At 40.2% G+C, this 20,986-nt stretch overlaps 1 protein-coding gene across 1 annotated transcript in view; it reads left to right on the top strand.

Annotated features, from left to right (window-relative positions):
- smarca2 (SWI/SNF related, matrix associated, actin dependent regulator of chromatin, subfamily a, member 2) overlaps positions 1-20,980 on the top strand; it is a 30,126-nt gene extending 9,146 nt beyond the window's left edge. The window contains exons 14-33 of the mRNA XM_068738768.1: positions 229-376; positions 2,003-2,166; positions 2,719-2,785; positions 2,873-2,983; positions 3,128-3,370; positions 4,365-4,478; positions 5,334-5,438; positions 6,197-6,283; positions 6,607-6,653; positions 7,014-7,180; positions 8,556-8,719; positions 10,132-10,359; positions 10,712-10,789; positions 11,265-11,483; positions 12,236-12,459; positions 15,973-16,078; positions 16,963-17,064; positions 17,706-17,832; positions 18,269-18,402; positions 19,670-20,980. Coding sequence (XP_068594869.1) covers positions 229-376; positions 2,003-2,166; positions 2,719-2,785; positions 2,873-2,983; positions 3,128-3,370; positions 4,365-4,478; positions 5,334-5,438; positions 6,197-6,283; positions 6,607-6,653; positions 7,014-7,180; positions 8,556-8,719; positions 10,132-10,359; positions 10,712-10,789; positions 11,265-11,483; positions 12,236-12,459; positions 15,973-16,078; positions 16,963-17,064; positions 17,706-17,832; positions 18,269-18,402; positions 19,670-19,696 — 2,662 coding nt within the window. The 3' untranslated portion in view covers positions 19,697-20,980. The remainder of the gene's footprint in view (positions 1-228; positions 377-2,002; positions 2,167-2,718; positions 2,786-2,872; positions 2,984-3,127; positions 3,371-4,364; positions 4,479-5,333; positions 5,439-6,196; positions 6,284-6,606; positions 6,654-7,013; positions 7,181-8,555; positions 8,720-10,131; positions 10,360-10,711; positions 10,790-11,264; positions 11,484-12,235; positions 12,460-15,972; positions 16,079-16,962; positions 17,065-17,705; positions 17,833-18,268; positions 18,403-19,669) is intronic.
- Positions 20,981-20,986: the final 6 nt, after the last annotated feature.

Here is a 20,986-nt window from a genome sequence, read left to right as displayed (position 1 = left end):
GATGGTAAAGAAGTAGAAAAACGCATAAATAAGATCCGTTATGTACTGAATGCAGATTTTCACCCTAGCGCTCTTAGTTGGGAGCACGGCTCCGGGTGCCAGGCACAGACAATCATTGCACTGGTGATTAAATTACATTTAAAAAAAGAAAGCAAAGGCCATTGTGGGTTAGACGGATCTCAAATATACTCCTTTTTATTGATTTATTTTACACGGATTCACTTTCAGGTCTGCAAAGCAGGATGTGGATGATGAGTACAGTGTTCCCACTGGACAAACCAGCTCCCAGTCCTATTATGGTGTGGCCCATGCTGTCATCGAGAGGGTGGAGAAGCAGTCATCACTGCTGATCAATGGTACACTCAAACATTACCAGGTACACCAGTGCGCACACACACGTTCTACATGCCGTCTTGTTATTGAAACTGACAGCATCTAACCTTTGTTTTGATTACAGACATCTAAAGAGTGGTTATTTTTGCTGTCATTTTCCCCCCCATGATTGTTGAGTTTTAAATTACTTTTCATAATGTTGAATACACCATCAATATTTGTTGCCAGTCGAGATTCAGCCGTTGCATCTATTGACGCAGCCATCTGTCAGCTGTAGCTCCTGGAAAAACAATAGCTGCCTAAACTGCCTTCACCAGGCTGAGTGACAGTAGCACACCGCATTTCTTTTCAATTCTTGTCATCATTTGATTTGTTTATTCATTGATTTTATTTCCCATCCACCACAGAGGATGAGGAGAACCTAGGAGCTTGAATACGATGTTAAAACATTTTGTACATTTTGATGTTTGTGTTATTAAAGTAGATTGTGCTTCTCAGTGGGCAGCAGAAATACTTAAAAAATGCGTGTTGCATCCGGTAACCAGGAAAACAACTTTTTGTTAAGACAATAACCGTTACCTTTTGCCTGTTGCCTGCTCGGCGCTATTGAAATGAGAAATGACTGTTAATTGGTGTGTGTGGTGCTGTGTGTGCATGCTTTCCCGGTGTGATTGAATAGCGGTGCCATCAGACTATATTGGGGTGTGACTGCATACTATATGTGTTACCTTAATAGTCTCCCCCAGAGTACAGAAGTTATATCCATATAGCATTAAACTTTCCAGTGTGACACTATAATCTTTGGTCTGCATTAATAAATTGCGCTGGCAAAGACAGATAAGATATTGCTTGAGATTTGAAACTCGTAATTGGAAGCTTATTTATGGTCTGCCATGCTTTAAAAGAAATATGGTGGCAGCCTCCTGGGAAATTGGATCAATTCTTTGTTCAACAAGCCAGCATTACCAACAAGAATTCACAGAAGCTACATGTACATTTAAAATTCAGTGAATCGTGTCCCTCTACCAGCACTTTTTCTGTGGAGTAGTTTTGGTGCACTGTGGTAATTAGGATGTAGTTTATTGTTGGTGCCCTTTACTGCTGCCAATACCCATATTTCCCATTCTTGTTTCCTCCATCCTGTATTTTTCTGATTTGTTTCCTCAAGTTACAGCCAGGCTACAGAGTTGGTAGTTCAATTTACATTTTGCTACCATGCCTGATTGGCAACACGAACAAAATTTATTTTCTATTATTTTCTGATGGTACATCAATTAATTAGGCGGGAAAATGAGTGTTGTAGCTATTAATAATGAAAAGCAAATATTAGTTATATCCCCTTTTTCTTGAAGTTTTTGTCAATTGGACTCCTCCAGCATAATGCAACAGTTTAAACAGCTAAATGTGTTTATTTTGGCTGCACATTGTGCATAAAAGCCATTCCTTTATCTTGTACAATTTTATTAAGATTGTTGTACCTGCATTTAAAAAAATTAAATAATCTAAGTCTAATGTGACGTATAACTTCTAAGGCTTCTGCCCATTTCACTGTCTGTCCATACTTTTCTCATCTCTAATGCATTGATTAGGTGATTAGAAACGGTGCACAAAAATGTTGCTTGTTCTCAGCACACATTTTCATACATGACTTTATTCCTCTATTATGCAGGTCCAGGGACTGGAGTGGATGGTGTCCCTCTACAACAACAATCTAAACGGCATCCTGGCTGACGAAATGGGACTCGGCAAAACCATCCAAACTATTGCTCTCATCACCTACCTGATGGAGAACAAGAGGATCAATGGTCCCTTCCTCATCATCGTCCCTCTCTCGTCAGTATTGCTATACTGTAACTTACAGTGTTAAAGTATAAAACACCCTTCAGAATATATTCAGAGAAAAAAATGCAGCTTTTAAAACTCCTCTTGACAGTCATTTTATATTGAAATACACAGACGTCATTGGTCTGAATTTCAAAACAAGACTTGATATAATAGAGAAGAGGACTCTAATTGAGACACTGAACCGGTTTGCACAATGAAATTCAGATTCCAGCCGTGTGCATACATCTTCTCACAAGGAGTGATGAATCAATGTCAACACCAAACGCAAACTGTCTTGAGAACAGCACTGAGTTATATCTGTAGTTAAACAGATGGTATTGCACTAATTAAAAAACATAGTTTCATACATTTATGTTTGCACCTTGATAGATGCCAGTTAGCACTCAGCCCATTGATAATTCCTCAAGTCACATTTCCTATCTTTTCCTTACATATTAGCCAAACTTAATTCTGAACACGTCTAGAATTCCTCTATATTCAAACCATTCCTTACATGCAACATTCAACATTTGTGATTCTCATTAGTTTACCTTTTTCCAGAACTTTGTCGAACTGGGTCTATGAACTTGACAAGTGGGCACCCTCTGTGGTCAAAATTTCTTACAAGGTAATAAAAATCTTTATTTTATATCTACGATATTGTGATTTCTTCTGGCCTGCATATGTTAAATTCTTCGTGTCTTCCCTATGGAAGGGCACTCCTGTTTTGCGCCGTGGATTTGTGCCTCAACTCCGCAGTGGGAAGTTCAATGTCTTGCTGACCACCTATGAATATATCATCAAGGACAAGCAAGTTCTAGCAAAGGTAAATAAGGACAAGAAGAACATAAGAACTGAAGAGTTGCTGTACAGAATTCAATTCAGTATTTAGCCCATTGTTAGGGGGGGGTATGAAAATGATTGTTTTTTGCTGTTCCAAAAGATCCAATGACTTAACTTCCACACACAGATTCGGTGGAAGTACATGATTGTGGATGAGGGCCACCGAATGAAAAACCACCACTGTAAGCTGACTCAGGTGTTGAACACGCACTATGTGGCTCCCCGCCGCCTCCTCCTCACTGGGACACCTCTACAGAACAAGCTGCCTGAACTGTGGGCCCTGCTCAACTTCCTCCTGCCCACTATCTTCAAGAGTTGTAGCACCTTTGAGCAGTGGTTTAACGCTCCATTCGCCATGACAGGAGAGAGGGTATGTAACAGCAGATAGAGCCCAGTACTTGAATATTACAAATGATAGTTGTAATTAAAAAAAATATTAGAGATAATATTTACTTTTGAAAAATACCGTTAATTGACAAAATCCTGAAAACACCTTCAATGGTGGCATTTTCCCAGGAGGTGTGTCTTTGGCTTGTGGCGGGTGCAATTTAATATAATGCTACCTTTAAAGGGCGCACCACCTAATTGCTTTTCTGATATGCTCTTGGGATGTGATAACTACAGTAATTTAGCTTTGTAACAAGGCATTAAGTAATGTGTTCAATGGGGCAGGGCCTCACTTATTGCTGTAGAAAATATTCCTTTTTATTGTGAGCAGTCAAAAGAACAATTGTCCAGTAATGATGTACCATAATCAACTCTTTGATGATCAGCAGCTCTCAACTGGATCAAGGAGGGGCATGTTGTGTTAAAGATTGGTGGGGACATAACATACTGTAATATTGGAGACATCTGTGGCATTATGTTATGCGCCTCTTTATTGAGGCCATATAAATGTACACCTGTGTACTAAGTATGTTATTCAATCAGCTTCTTGATATATTCCATTTGTCAGGTTGGATCAGTTTGAACCAGGGCAAATGCTCACTAAAACAAAGTTACACAAATTTCTGAACAGAAGCATTAAGTCTTTCAGGTCAACTCAAATAGTGGGAGAAAAAATGAATACATTTATTGTATTTGTAAGGATATAAATTAAACGAAACAGCAAAAGCTTAAGAGGGTTTATTCTAGTAAATGGACTCATTAATGACCACAGGAAATGATAACTGCAGCAAAAAACAAAACAAGCACAATAACCATTTGAAATCCGTCAGCAGGATTCAAGCACAGTAACCCAGTGTTGTTATTTTTATATCGGCCATATCGGCAGGTCAATCGTTCATTGTGCTGCCTTGTATGCGTGTACTGTAGGAACACAAGCGTGTGTTATGTTTTTCATGTTTACTCTCTGACTTGTTTAGGTTGACCTAAACGAGGAGGAGACCATCCTGATTATTCGGCGTTTGCACAAAGTGCTCCGCCCCTTTCTGCTGCGCAGACTGAAGAAAGAGGTGGAGTCACAGCTACCGGAAAAGGTGCGATTGAAATGAAATGTTTTCACTTTGACTGTATGTAGCATGATTATCATTGCTTCAAGGTTTTGTTACTTATCAAATGTTAATTTGAACATTAATAATAGGAGAATCTTTCTTATAAAAATGAGGATGAAGGACTCTGTTACCCCAAAAAACAAAAATCCCTTGTAGTGTAGCAAATAATTGTTTGCAGAGTTTTCAAAAGAGCCCGGACCGTGGTGTCTAATTTTTCTTGCTGTTTGGTCATGTATGACAGTGCATTTGTGTTTTTATGGTAAGTTGATCACGGTATTGCAGAGCTCGACATCCTAATTGAAAGAATGAGAGAACTGTGACCATCTCTATCCAAAAATAGCCTAAAACCAATTTCACACATCTTCTGGACCTTTAGTGGTGTTTTCCTTGAGCATTGCAATTTAAGATGGTTTCAGGGATTATGTTAATTTACTGGAGTTTGGGAACCTTTTTAGACTGGCAAGGAACCAAAAACTCCATCAAACTATTTAGGTTCCTTTATCTTCTGCAGCTGTTAACAACTGGGACACTGCACACTTTCTGAAGCACCTCTTAGTCAAACAGGTTGAAATATAAGAGCATTCATAGAAATGTGTTGAAATAATAACTTACTCATGCCAAACATCTTTGCATGCATACCAAAGTAAGTCACATAAATTGTGTATTTAATATACTTTTCCTCACATGCGCTTCTCTTGCTGGTGTTTTCTATTTCCTAAACTGTTATTATTCTTTCATGGTGTCAAGACTGATGGAACTATGATCAAGACGTTCCGATCAGACAGCATTTGAAACGCACCACGGTTTCCCTGATGCATTGACTTTTTGTCGTTCCCTCAGGTGGAGTATGTCGTAAAATGTGACATGTCTGCCATACAAAAGGTTCTGTACCGTCACATGCAGAAAGGAATCCTTCTCACTGATGGCTCAGAGAAGGATAAGAAGGTAAATACACAAAGACTGCTTATCTTTGTTATTTCAGTCAGTTTGACGAATCGAGATGTATAATCTCGTGCACAGTGATATTTCTGATGTTTGATATACTGTTGCTTGACTCTTGTTTTACCACTGGAATTACATTCTGTGTTGTGTTGCTGTACAAAAATGCAACACTTTTGTACAGAAAAGTGGAAGAAATGAATGAACTTCCTTTGAACAACATTCATGAGAAACGCAGAAACGTTTTTCTTTGTGCTGTGTTCAGATTATCAGGGATTAGCATGTATATATTGACTTGTTCACGGGTTATGATCATGAACAGAATGACGGCCGTTATCTCGTAATAATTGTGTCGGAGGAAGACTCATCCTGAATGGAAAAGCTGGAGCTCACTTAATGGACAGACAATGTGGGTCTGATGTGGAAGATAGTTCAAATGATTTCTACAACACACTTTAATATCAATATTGAAAATAAATGTCAGGTATTTCATGTCTTCCAAAGGAATATATTTCCATGTTTCATTAGTCTAGTACATTTAGGAGATTAAAATAGGCTTCAGAAATACAATACAATCCTATTGGGGATTGCATTAAACCACTGGTTTTGGGTTCGGGGGTTTACAGGCTCATTAAGTGTTTGACAGTATAGAAAGGATCCTTCAGGGATACCTAGGATAATGATGACATTTGTTTTCTTTAGTTTAACTTTCTTTTTGGAGGGTTGTAGATCAGTGACATCTGTCTTGCTATAACTTTTCCTAGGGCAAAGGTGGAGCAAAGACACTGATGAACACCATCATGCAGCTGAAGAAGATCTGCAACCATCCATACATGTTCCAGCACATTGAGGTGAATGCTGCTAGTTTGAGATAACTGATGGCTGACTGTTAAAAACTAGTGACTTCTGACACTGGAATGTATTGAACTGATTTCCATATGAACCTGGAGTTTTGTTTTCTTCCAGTTTTCTTCCCATTTGTAAAAAGCCTTTGTAATTTCTTGGATGGTGTCTCACGTTTATATCCTAGATTGAGTTGAGGTTTTTACTGCACAACTAGTTCACAGATAGCCCTGTTACATCTTGGAATGTAAAGGCTTAATTTTGGGAGAAAGAAAGTCTCAGTTAGTTTGCTCATTCCAGCTTTGTTCATAGAGGAATATTTCTGTTACAGGAATCTTTTGCTGAGCACTTGGGCTATCCAAACGGCGTTATCAGTGGGTAAGTTGTACTGCATAGGGCTTTTGTTCCCTAACATGTTTTATATTTGTCTGTTCTAAAGCTAAAAAGGTGTGAAAGTGACAGGAACATGAATTCTTAATATGCTTGTACAAATACTGGCATACAAAAGTTTATGAATATTTGGTAGCACTTTTCTGGAGCACCACGTGAAGGATTTCATTGTTTTTCGGTGTTTCTGTCTCCAGTGTCCAGTGTGACAACATGCCTTTGGGTCATTGTTTTCCAGTTAGGGCTATTAACAGCTGTAAAACTGCACGACACACAGATAGTCTTATAAGGGTATGTTCATGGGGTAATGGTGACCCACGTTATGTGTTTTGTCTCAATGACCTCATCTAGGCATGATTTGTACCGAGCTTCTGGCAAATTTGAGCTTCTAGATCGCATCCTTCCGAAGCTACAGGACACCAACCACAGAGTGCTGCTGTTCTGCCAAATGACTACTCTCATGACAATTATGGAGGATTACTTCAGCTACCGCAACTTTAATTATTTGCGTCTTGATGGTAAGTCACGTCCTCGACTCATTTATCGTATAATTTATTCTGTATCTTTATGTACAACATGAGAAATACAATATTTGGAGAGGACTTGAGCCGATTCTGAGGATTGGTATCACACTCCATAGAGACATATGTTAATGTATCTTTTTAAATAAATCAAAAGCCTGTCATTTCTTTATTGGACACCTAACATAAGCCTTGGTCATAGCTGCCAATAGCTAACTAACGTGAATGCTGTGAGTAACTCACTTGAATTATATCAATACTTTACAGCTGTAAAAATACCCAGAAGAAGTAGCTGGGGAAAGAAAGGTGTGTCAGATGAAGGTGTCTACGGCTGTTATTAAATCTTAAATGTTCAAAATATGTCAAATCTTGATTAAAGGAATCTGTAAAACATTAATATTTGAGTACATTTAAATATCAGAACTTCAAATCACAGATACCCAATATTTAAGAACTCAGACATGTATCTGGGCAAACACCCTCTAGAATATGTATTATTTAAGTCTGTCAGATACAGACTTCCATTTTCTTTGAGCATTGTTTTGGTGTGACACCATGTAGCAAATTGGGGCCAATAGGGAAAATGTACCCATGCAGGTTTATCACATCTTCTGCAGTGTCCATATATGCTATGTAAAATTATCCGGGCTTGGGGCCGGCTCACGGGAGACGCTACCCGTGCTACCTCTGAGGCTGCATTGATTCTTTTCTTTATTATCAGCATTTAAAAAAAAACAAAACAAATACGTACCCATAAATGTCAAATGGTTCAGAAATAGTTTCTCAGTTTTTCTTTGACTCCTGAGTGCGATTGAGTCATATGTTCCTACAACTGTGAAAATGGTAGCAGCACAGGGAAAACGTCAAACAGGAAGCATATGGGCGCTGTAATCTGAAGGAGCACTCAGTAAAATTTCCAGGACCAGTAGACATTAAATCCCAGTAAAAATTCCAATAATTAACAAATGTCATGTGGGTTTGTCAAACCATCTCTGTTATGCATATCCTCAGGAGGGGGCTGGAAAAAATAAATAAATAAAAAATACGCTTCACCAAGTCTCTCTCTGCTACTTTCCCAGCGCTCCCATCGCATTTCATGAAATCATCTCAAGCAGCTTTTTATTTTCTCCTGCTAACAGACAAACTAACCAGGTAACAGCTAACCCTAACCCACCCCCCGAGGTAAAGAGACAGTCCTATTCTTTATATCATGTTCAGATTCGGTGAACTGGGTACAATTACAGAATGCCGTTTCTAGACACATGAAAAACTTGCCAGATTTGCCAGAGATGAGGTGCACTACTCAGGTAGCGGATTTGCATTTCTAGCAACGCACTTTGGGTCTGATTCTGGTTAATATGTGGCGTTTCAGGAAGCACCAAGGCTGAGGATCGAGCAACACTGCTGAAGAAATTCAATGAAGAAGGCTCTCAGTACTTCATCTTCCTGCTCAGTACCAGAGCTGGTGGCCTCGGCCTAAACCTCCAGGCCGCTGATACTGTTGTCATCTTTGATAGTGACTGGAACCCACACCAGGTATGTCTATATGCAGATTTGATGGTAACGAGTCCCTTTTCTTAACATTACATATTCAGCATGCTGTTTTTTGTGTTGTCAGGTCCTGCTGATGTTGTATGCTCTTGTTAATGTGCTGTGTTCGTGTTGTTTACTGACCCAACGTGATTTGTGTTTTTTTCTTTTCTGAATACCTCCCAGTCTTAAATTCATTAAAGGTCCCATATTATGAAAACTCACTTTTCCCATGTTTTTACACTATTATGGTGGTTTTGGATCCTTATCAACCCCAAAACAGCCAAATAAACCATCAAGTCAATCCTTTGTAGTTTGCGTAGGTCTGTAATCACCTCCTGAAACACATCTGGAAGAAATCGCGCCCCTCGTGACGTCAGGCGGGGAAAACGTGCACAAGATGTGCGTGCGACCCTGTGTCTGCGTTCTGCCCATCCATGCTCTATGGCATTGTCCCTGCATACATTTTATTTTTGGTGGTAATGTTCCGGCGAAAATGGGAAAAATGTTTTAGTGTGCGGTAAACCCTTTGAGCGAGACTGCTTCATGGAGCGGGAGATAGACAGAGATGAACATTGGCACAGCGTCCGCGATACTGCCGACACTGTACTTTATTTTCATAGATTTTTTGTCACGGCTTCCTTTTTGCTTTGTGTATGGTGACCTTGAGTATTTTAAATAATGGTAATAAATAATATGTATTAGTCTCAAATTTCAGCAGCAGAAGAAAAAAAAATACTGCAAATCGCAATTTTATCTTACTTATCAGCACTTTATACAGTTGTGTGTTTTGTAATCAAGCCAAGTTTCAAACTGGCTTGATTAACGCCAAACTTAAAAAGTCAGTAGAAGTTGGAATCAAGGAGATTACTAAAATAAAAGTAGCAGCAAAAGCCCCCTGACATAACAAACAGGTACTTGGCTTAGTTGTCGAGCATTAAGCCAATCGAAAATAAAGAACTGTCAGAAATAGAAGTGTCTGTTGAATCAGTAATTTGTCCATTTTTTGTCTTTTCTATTTTAATGTTTGTGTCCACATTTCCACAAATATGCCTGACTCTATTCAGCTAATCAAAGCGCAGAGGAACACATTACCATTGTGCCCATAACTTTCCTGAAGATATTTCTTTCATTTAGTTTTCCCTAGACAAATTAACAGCAGCATACTGTTAAAGTGGTACGCCTTTGCTTGACTGCTTTTCATGCTGTTTCAGGAATAGGAACTGCAGATTTGGTGTTTCTTCATGCGTCAGTGCAGAGCAGGGGTTAACAGCAGATGTCTGTCAATGCCGTTTCTTTCATCAGTTGTTGTTTGATATCAGATATTCAATTGGGAATTAGCTCTCAATAGTACTGATTCATTTCTCCTTCTAGGCAATGAAATGATCTTGTGTGTTTCTTTCAACTGCTGATTACAGGATCTTCAGGCTCAGGACCGTGCTCATCGCATCGGTCAGCAGAATGAGGTACGCGTGCTTCGTCTCTGCACCGTCAACAGCGTGGAGGAGAAAATCTTGGCAGCTGCCAAATACAAACTCAACGTGGATCAGAAGGTCATTCAGGCAGGCATGTTTGACCAGAAGTCTTCAGGCCAAGAGCGTAGAGTCTTTCTCCAGGCCATTTTAGAGCATGAGGAGCAGAATGAGGTGAGGTCAAAATTTACAGCTTGTTTTTCCTTTTACACTTTTGATCAGTCATATTAGATAGAAAAATGCCTCAGGACTAAGATCTGTTTTTTAATGCTTGATCATGCTTTATATATAATGAATATTAGTGACAGCTCATTAGATGGGTTTTTCCTTCACTTATAAAGTTACACGGTTTAAGTGATGCAATTTCAGGTACGCAGTTGGGAAATGATGAAATCTCAATGCCGGGTTTGAACCATCTGCTTTGAACTGAGAATGTGGGCTGTGTGTTTTGCACGGTTAAAAATGAGACTTGATTGTCTTCAAACGATCTTTTGATTTTGATTTTTTTTTTGCGACTCAACTCCAGGAAGAAGATGAAGTTCCTGATGATGAAACCCTTAACCAAATGATTGCCCGCAATGAAGATGAATTTGAAATGTATATGGTAAGAGAAGCACACATTTCTGTTTGGTGTAAGTAAATGAGACAGAAGTTGCAGGCTGGAAAACTAAAATAAATGTTATTTCCCACAAGCGGAAAAGCTGGCAGCTGATTCTACCTCCGGAATTACTGTCAGCTGTTCTTCATATCAAGACCAGCGTTCTTTTTAAATGTCTTCACTTATTCAGGCATCTGCAGAAATTACTCAACAGCCTTCTATCTTCTTGTGTTGTATATGGAAGGATGTAACACTAACGCTGATGTGTTGGGAATTCATACCCTTGTCTGTAAATGTGGTGGTGATATTAGCAGCATGCCTATGCCATGGCAATCTGCAGCGGACTGCTGTTAAACCAGCAGTACCAGCAGTACTCTCTTTTTAGTACAAATCCAGTTTATGGTTCCAGTCATATGGTATAATTCAAATATTCCCATCTACTGTTTTACCTAACATAATTCCCTACTTTACTGCGCTGCAGCGCATGGACATGGACCGACGCCGGGAGCACGCCAGGAACCCAAAGCGTAAGCCTCGTCTAATGGAGGAGGATGAGTTGCCTTCTTGGATCATCAAAGATGATGCGGAGGTCGAGCGACTCACATATGAAGAGGAGGAGGAAAAGTTGTTTGGAAGAGGATCGCGCTCTCGCCGGGATGTGGACTACAGCGATGCTATGACTGAAAAGCAGTGGTTACGGGTAAAGATGAAATATGGGTTGTAAACATGGTGGAAACGGAAGACATTTGCAATGAAAAAGAAAACGTGACTTATGCACAGTAGCTGCAAAACTGTAGGAGTCTGTTTTAATCCACTTCTTCACTTAAGCTGTAGTTTCACTTTATTTTGAAACAAACACGCTTTTCTTAGGCTTCTAAATACTTTCCAGCTTTCCTTCTCTTTGGCTCTTAGCCCATAGTGTCTTTAGTTCTAGTGGAGACATACATATTCTACGGTAAATCACAAAGACTCAGTAATATAATATTCTAGACTGGAATGTTATCATCTATCAAAAGCAGATCAGGGCTTGGCCATGCCTGGTATTAAGGATGAAGTTAAGATAAACCTGATGCAAGTGGAATCACTCATCCTAAATCCACTGGGACACATTCTCCTGGAGAGCTATGTCAGTCCTGACAGACTAAAACAAAGATGGATTTTATTGACTGTGACTCAGGTATTCCAGGGAAACAAGAATAAACTTGGAGACTAGGATATGTTTCACATGCCAATTGCATTTTGCAGGCTCAAGTTAGAGTATGTGTAGATGTGTAGCTACTCAAGAAAATAACCGTATGCTCCAGTGCATGAATACTGGAGCAAAGTTTGAAAATATTCACTGCTGTCAAGTCATTATGTTGACTCCCTCATGACAGTAATGGTTTAAGGAAATAGCCAACAATTTGACTGAGAATTAACCAATGTCTTTGCTCTGTGTGTTTTCAACGCAAGGCTATTGAGGATGGAAACCTGGAAGAGATGGAGGAAGAGATTCGTCTGAAAAAGTGCAAACGCAAGAGACGTCTGGACAAGGACTCCTTGGGCAGAGATGAAGGAAGCTCCAAGGCCAAGAAGAGACGCGGTCGTCCACCAGCGGAGAAGCTGTCTCCAAACCCCCCCAAACTCACCAAGCAAATGAACACCATCATTGATACGGTCATCAACTACAGAGATGGGTAGGGCATTGCTATGTGTGTTAACTAACCTGCTGTCATTCAGTCTGATAGGATTTTAAGGGGATTCATTTCTTGATTTTCATTGGTCAATCAATGGCTAAAGAAATCTTTTATTTCCAGCAACACGGTAATATTTGAGTGTTTTAAAAGCTGTTATTGTGCCTCAATCAATCCATGCTAAATTAAATATATAATTTGTTTTACTGTACCATAAAGTTTCTCTGTAAAGCATTGATGAAACAAAGCAAGTTTAGTGGTTAATGCATGATTAGCACAGTATGATGATGGCAGATCTACTCGAGCTGCTTGTCATGTTCATGTGGCATTTCGGGGTTAACTCTTAGTTGCTTGCTTGAGGCATACATAGTGCACAGTTTGGGTATTAAAATGCCCAATGCCAGACTGGATGTTAACGCTGAGCTTCATCTTCAGATGAGGGCTCTTGTGTGATCATGTCCATTTAGATGCTTTGTAATTCAGCCATGAGCTGTTGTGCGTTTAGTTAGTAAGAAAATTGTTAATGATATATTTTAAGATGTTTTTGCTTCTCTTTACAAGAGTTTTCATGTCATTCAGCTGTTATACAGTCCATACAAATTTGAGTTGAGTATTTGCATATAGATAGCGACAAATCGCGGATGGTTTCTTTAAAATTGTTGTTGGTAGAATTTTCTTCCAATCTCAAATCGTCCAAACTAATACTTTGGTTTCCTAGTCAATGGTCTTCTGTGAGTTTGGGTTAAGGGTGGAGAGGACGTCAGTGTTGTGACCTGTGTCACTGATTTCTGCGAACAGCTGAGTGTTAGTTTTCCAGTTTTCCAAGCTGTCCATATCGACAACGCAGACTTGATTGTGCTTTGAGCTATGAGAGTGGCCAAAGTTCTTCTGACAGCTCAGACATACAGCAGCGTAACACATCCTGCGCTGATGCCGACATGTGACATGCCTCTTTTCACTACACTTTAGGCCGGTGGAGGTTAAATGGAAAAGTTATTGGTCCATGAGATCAATTTTATATTTCCATAATGTCCATTAAATCTTCATGTTTACTCTCTAAGCAATTTGCCAATATAGCACAGAGCAGGAATGAGCGCTGATCAGTCGGTCTGCTCCATTGTGTTTCTTGATCAAAATGTCACTGCTGCAGTGTCATATGTCAGAGATTGATTTACAGTGAACTCGCAGCTTATCACGAGTTTTTAGATCATGGAGATTGAGAATTTAAACCATCAGCTACTGTGTCACTGAGTCCAGCAAGTTTTAACTACCTTCCCCGTACAGAATTGTACTTTGCCGACTCCAGATCACGATTGTATTTTGAGACTAAATATCTTCCACATCTCTGCTTTCTCTCTCTGTAAATATGTTCACTTAAATTTTGCTTCCAAACAAATAGATTTTTGTTTCGCCCTTGCAATCACAACCACATTCTTTCATTTACACACTAGGAACACGATTTCAGTTGTTCTTGAACTTCTTTGTACTGAATACTGTAGGGAAGGTCACTGTTATGAACTTTCTGTGACGGGGGTTGACTCTATCTTTGTACAGAACAGTACGTACCTCTGCCTGGTAGACTGGGCTTTGATTGGTCTGACAAGAAACGCAGGCAGCCTCCTGGCTTGAAGTCATGTCTTGTTTCTTGCCCGTCTGCTAAATGTTATGTGGTCTGTGATGTTAACCTGAGCATGAAAGATTGTGCATTTGTGCTCCTGTTACTCAAGTATGCACTGGCTGAGTAATGTACCAGAGCTTTCCCAGGAAACTGCTACCTGCCTGGCCTGTCCAGAAGTCAAATGAATTCCTTTGTCGAAAGACTGTTCAGCCCGAAACGTTTTAATCATAACTATCTGCCGCTTCCCTCACCTTTACGACTATTGTTCATTAGAGCTGGGCAGTTTAGACTTCATCCAGATCAGGGTTAAACTCTGTAGATGTCTCCAAAGAGCATAACAGCACTTACAACATTATAAATGGCACCTTACTCGCTGTCACAGCCCCTCTCATTCAAAGCATGATCATGTTTCCATTTAATGTCAGTGTCTTTGACAGATGTCTACAGCTTGGTCTGTCCCAGAGGTCCCTGCTGCCGTAGCACTCAGCTGAGAGACATCAAAGACTTCAAATCCATTTTCAACATATCATCTAGTTTTTTTGGTTTCTGCACAGTGGATCAAGACTCGCAGCAAGTTCAGAACTTAGAGGCACAGAGTCTGTGGAATGATTGTACAAAATCTAAGCCAAAAATTGCAGTTAAAGAGCATGGTTACTATAGATCTGTTTTAATGACGTCTGTCTTATTGTTAAGCTTTATGGTAGGGGTCTCAAACTCAACTTACCTGGGGGGTAGTCTGGTTTAGGCTGAGACGTATCAAGTACAAAAAAAAAGAGTTTAAGTATTAAAAATTACAAATAATTAACCTGATCCAATCTTTATTAATAACAGTTCAGAACATGGGCTTGTCTCTCCAACCCCTTGCTGCCAGAAACTTTGCAGCGCTTCGTCTTGCACAGCTGAGCCACATTTGGCTTCAGGGTGGAAGCCCCGCTGTATGTATGGCTTGACAATGCTCATCATCAAGTTTACACCTGTACTTTGACTTATTAAAGTTTCACACATGCACTTTTCACACAGATTTGTGCTCCCCAAAAGGCACCTGCTCCACTTGAACATCCTGGAAAGCACAGGCAAAGAAAGTGGGGGGCAATTCTCTCAAAAATTGTCCAAGCTAGTCTGCTTTTCCACTCACCTCCCTGAACTTGGCTTTGAGTTCAGAGTTGCACTCCAGGTTGAAGCACAGGAGGAGCATCGTGCACATCGAAGGAGAAAGGAAAGGCAAAGATTTGAAACGCGTTTCTGTCTGTCTTGAATCCTGCAATCCAATTCCTCCGGTAGCTTTACAATGGAATCAGCATGCTTCTCATTGCTGAACGATGTCCCTGCATCCATAAGTGTCCAACCATGCTTGGAAATGGCAGAGGTGACAGCTGGTGTTTCCATAAGACAAGTTTTGTGGAGAATGTCCTGATGCTGCTTGGTACATTCATCTCCTGTGTGATGTCAAGAAAAGCCAAGTCCATGCGCCATTTGGGATCACTTAGCGCAGGAACAGCCATCCCATCCTTCTCCATTTACGCAGCTGAGGTGCTCTTTAGCAAGGCCCTTTGCACACACTCAGAACAGAGGTTTTTTTTTTTAAATTGTAGATATTTCCAACATTCCAAAGGGAGACTCGATGTTGACAGAAGACACTTGCTTTGATAGAGATGCATGATGTTGACATTGGCCCTGAGCACTCACAGTGAAGCATAACATTTTAATAATTTCTCTGAAGTTGTTGCTTTATATGAAGATCATTTTTACATTTAGAAATTGAATTTTAACAATGTATTAATATTTATGAATTTTAAACACAATGGACCGAAAAGAAAACTGGAGGTGAAACGTTGTTTCAAATGCTGATCGGATTCAAAACGTAAATATTTAATATGAAAATATTCTTTGTATCACAGTTCAGCAAGACAACTGAGTGAAGTGTTCGTCCAATTACCATCCAGGAAGGAGCTCCCAGAATATTATGAGCTGATTAGAAAACCGGTGGACTTCAAAAAAATCAAGGTATGTCAACGATGAAGATCCAGTAAATGGTGATATCTTATGACAATTTAGCATAACCTGAATATCTTTTGGAGATAAGCTCAGAGAGGCCAGACTTTGATGGTTTGGACATGTCCAGAGGAGAGACAGGGACTATATCGGTAGAAGGATGCTGAGGATGGAGCTACCAGGGAACAGGGCTAGAGGTCGACCCAGGAGAAGATACGTGGACGTAGTGAGGAAGGACATGAGAGTGGCTGGTGTTGGGGAGGACGATGCAAAGGACAGGGTGAAGTGGAGAACGTCGATTTGCTGTGGTGACCCCTCATGGGACAAGTTGAAAGTACATTAGAAGTAGTTTATCAAAACCTGAATACCAAATGATGTGAGGATATATGAAAATAAAAAGGATTTTAATTTAACAAACAGTCTGTTTTTGAAATAACCTATGAAAAGACATTCCAGTCATGCTGCTGACACTAGAAAGCCCTCATGGTGTGCACCCCCTTCTTTTAATTCTAGATCCCATTGCTCAGCATTAGGACAGTGTGCGTTGTCAATGTTTAGGTATTTTTATTCTGTGATACAATTTTATATCAAAATAAAACGTTTCATTATATTGGCAACAAGTCCAAACAAAATAGGCCTAATCTAGCAACGTAGGAGGGATTAGGAATGCGATTCAAAATCTGTAGCCAGACCAGCATCAAAATGTATCCATCTTGCTGTGCCAAGATCATCCACCACACAAAATATCACTCTGATAACCTGTCTCAGACAAACGAGCGCGGATGATGACATAATAACAATAATTGACCAGTGAAGGTCGTGATAGGTGTAATGGCTTCAGTTGTTGTTTAGCAGGCTGGTTGCTTCTCCATGCTAATATTTCTTTCTGTCAACAGGATCGTGTGAGAAACCATAAATACAGGAGCGTGGGTGACCTGGAGAAGGATGTGATGCTGCTCTGCCACAACGCCCAGACCTTCAACCTGGAGGGATCCCAGGTCAGAAGGTTTTCCACGACTGATGATGGTGTATATTTGTAATTTGTAATTTCCATCATGAGAAATATAAGATAAAATCTATTTAAATTACAGAGATCTTTCTTAAATTTGACAATATGGTAATTCCTCCTCCTCCAGCATTCCACAGTGAAGTTTTGTTTGATTTGTCTGTTGAAAATAATTATTGATTATCTTGGGGTTTGGCACAGTTGGAGAAAACAAGACTTAATGCTCTCACGTTGTGCTCTGGTTAAAATAAAAAAATGCAATCATCCCTCATTTTAAATCATGCTTTTCCTCCGCTCAAGAGACTTTGCAAATTTGTTCCATGCTCCGTTGCTCATGATTTGCACCAATCTTCTCATCCTCTATTCTATTGGAGTTCTAGGTCTTTATGACAAATTCACTTCTCTCAACCAAGAAATAAAGGTGGCACTTTGTAATAATTCTATCAGCCAACACGGAGGCAAGAAAAGTTTCTCTGGACGGAGAGCTTTGTCATGTCGAAAGCAATCCCACGTCCTCCCTTTCCGTTCCTTTCCCATCCCTCTCTGCAGCCAACTTGTCTTCAGCAGGCTCCATATTCCCAGTAAAATCCGTCACTCACGGAATTGTTTATCCTACCTTGCCCCTCCATGCAGATTTACGAGGACTCCATTGTTCTTCAGTCGGTGTTTAAGAGTGCCAGGCAGAAAATTGTCAAGGAGGAAGACTCTGAAGAGGACAGTGAAGAGGACGAAGATGACGACGATGAGTCAGAGACTGAGGGTGAGGCACATCATTTCTAGGACAATCATGGAAATTCACACAGACACACACATGTGAATTCAGTTTGTCACTGAGTCCAGTGGTTGCCCCCATCCCACTAGCAGCAGTACGCACTGCTGTAGGACAAATGGGAAATGGGAGCAGGCTGGTAGATGATGGTTTGGCCGCAGCCTGCTCTAAATCAGATCAGCTGTACAGCGGTCCTCCAGAGACCCTGTGAAGTCATTTCAGTGTGAGCGTTCACACTAATAATAAGAGTAAAACGTGAGGCTTTACAGTAAAATCAGCAACAAACAAACAATATAGATTTCCCTCTGTCTCTCAACCAACTTCACAAGTTGTTGGTTAAACATTGGGAGGTGATGCTGATGCCATCGATCCAGGCCTCTCTGCAAGACCTTAAAACGCCGCTGCTTTGCTCTTGTGCTTTATTCAGCCAAGTCAGTGCGGGTTAAGATCAAGCTGAGCAAAGAGGCGCGCAGCCATGACAAAGGCAAGAAGAGGCAGAGCCGAGGGAAGGCCAAGCCGGTGGTCAGCGACGACGACAGTGATGAAGACCAAGATGAGAACGTAGGTCCTTTTTCCAGAATGAAACATTAAAGTAGAAACAACTGCTTTAGGAAACTGTTTATTATAGCCGTCCGACTAAATAATTGTTATTCAAACTCAGTAGGTCCAGCCTCTTGCTCCCCCTCCCCACTATTTCTCAGTCAGTCATCGTCTGTCTCTTCTTGTCTATTATAATGTCCATAGAGTCCAGTTACGTTACCCACGTGTCCAGCTCCCATTACTTTGCCACCAGCTACACTCACTTCCAGGATTCCCCCACTCTGTTGGGAGCTTGCCAATCAGATCAATAAGTATAGGATAAAGAGAAACTGGAATAGCGGTAAAGCACAGGGGTCGATGCTGAGCAGCTGTTGTGATTGTAGTTAAATTGTTGGGTGAAGGAGCACTTAGTCACAAGATTTATTTGATGATCCAAACATCGAGTCAGACATCCTCTCGTATGAATTGCCCACAAGTGACTTTTCTGTCTGCAGCAGCAAAAGTAATTACCGTACTTGAACTCTCTGCCGGGATCTGCCAAATCTCGATGTATTACTTAGTTCAGTGGTAGGTCTCAAATCCTCAGTGTTTTGATGTAAGGTAATCAGCATTACAGAGAACAAAATTAATAATATAATGAAAGGGGGGGCGTGGAGCAAGCCCTCCTCTTTTCCACCAAAAATACTCATGTGGCTATAACTCATAAAGCCTCTATGCCAGCAGTGCAGGGGCCAGCACTGCTTTCAAACCAAATAAAACATAGGGGGAACTAAAAAAACTATCAGCAGATGCTTTGACAATATCTGGTGTTATTGGTGCCCCTATAGCTTTGTGTCCTTATGGTCAAAGCTGGTCTGGATCCCAGCTGTGATACTGAGCTGCAGGGAGAAGACCTTCATCAGGGGATGGCCAAAAGCTGCATTTCTCTGAATAAATGCAGTGACTGATTTCCACAGCTGTCTGTCAGCAAGGAGAGTGACTTGGATGGGCAGTGTGTTCAAGACTTGGTCTTTACCTTTCAACCCAGTTATCCACAGATTTAATTATTTCTCCTGGCTTCCCAAAGGGCTTTTTACTTCCTCCATTTGATGTGAGGAAACGCTCTGGCTTCAGCTTCAGACCTAGACCTCCGTTCCTTTGGAGAGATCGATTTCTTTTTTTCATTCATGATAATGATATATTCAGTAATATAGTCAGTGTCACCTCTTGTCTCGACAGACAATAGCCCGGCATCACACAGCCTTCGCCTCATCTCCTCCTTTCTAATGCTCTTTGTCTCTTTCTGCAGGATCAGTCAGACAAGAGTGACGACTGAGGACAAGAGAGAATTGTTTCTAACCTAGAAAAAAGGACAGTATCTTCCATTGCTGTTGCTTGTGTTAATGTCGTGTATTTGTTTCACTTCATTGCCTGTCTGTGTGTGTCTCAAAATATATTACTAATAGCCAATAAGCTATAGCAATACCAATCTGCTTATATTCTTGTTTTAAAAACAATTTTGTAGTATATTTTTTGACTTTGTGCTTTAAAGTTTTAAATTCTGTATCTTAAAAAAAAAAAAAGGTTTGGTCATGCTATACACGCTTTTGCTCTTTGTACTTGTTTGCACTTTCAGAAAATAAAATGTCCAAAAAGGAGAAAAAAAAAACAAAGAAAGATGAGAGAGAAAAAAGCAACATAAAAAAACAAAAAAGGCAATCAAGTTTTTAATTTTTTTCATATATTCATCACTTTATCTTGTGGAGTGCCAAATGTTGAAACATGCTAAATTCCTCCCCAAACAATTATTATCCCACCATATTTAATCAGCAATACCGCTAGGCTAGGCTAATGCTTCATTCATTGAATTTTCCCAGAATAAAAATAATTTTACAAATATGAGTTAATGTAGAATATTTTCAGACATTATAATTTATTGTGTTACCGGCTCAAACAAAACTGCACTCATTAGCATATCCAGCTAACTGAATAGTACGGTAGCAGTTCCGTCTTAGGCCAGACACCATTCAGCATCATGTTGAAGGGTGAGTGGATTTATAATCCAGTTCTCTCGTGTCTCCCCACGGACTACGTGCTGGGGTTTTGACCTCTCCTGTGGATATGGAGAACTCTACACCCCAGTAGGACTCACTGGTTCAACCTCAATCTCAGCACTCTCTTTTAACAAAGTTAAAACCATGCTGTTGAAAATCAGAACACTGCTTGGCAGTCAAACAGAAAGATTCAGTCTGAGTCTCATACTTTAGTTGTGGAATTTGCAATATTAGAATTAATTATGGTGATAGTGAATCGTCACTCCTTGTTATGTGCTTGGATTGTCACTAATGAGGGGTCTAACCTTTGGCCAGTGACGTGGCTTTAGCTTGTTTTCATATGTGTGAGTGCATGGTTTAAAAATGTCCAGAAATGTGTTTTTCCACTGAGTGGTTGAAAACGCTAACGTTTGGCTAAATAATTCGCTGGCCAGAAAAATATCTACCAACAAAAGTTGTCCTTTCAGCACTAACTAAAAAAGAAAAGCTTTTGTCCTTGTTAGTCGTAAATAAAGGAGCCCGTATTAGCAGAAATCTGCTACCATGGTCAGATTGAAAAGTTATGCGCAAAC

Source organism: Brachionichthys hirsutus, chromosome 4 (assembly GCF_040956055.1).
Source record: "Brachionichthys hirsutus isolate HB-005 chromosome 4, CSIRO-AGI_Bhir_v1, whole genome shotgun sequence".
NCBI lineage: Eukaryota > Metazoa > Chordata > Actinopteri > Lophiiformes > Brachionichthyidae > Brachionichthys > Brachionichthys hirsutus.
The sequence above is the reverse complement of the archived record's forward strand: the minus strand, read 5'-3'. Positions and strand labels throughout refer to the sequence as shown.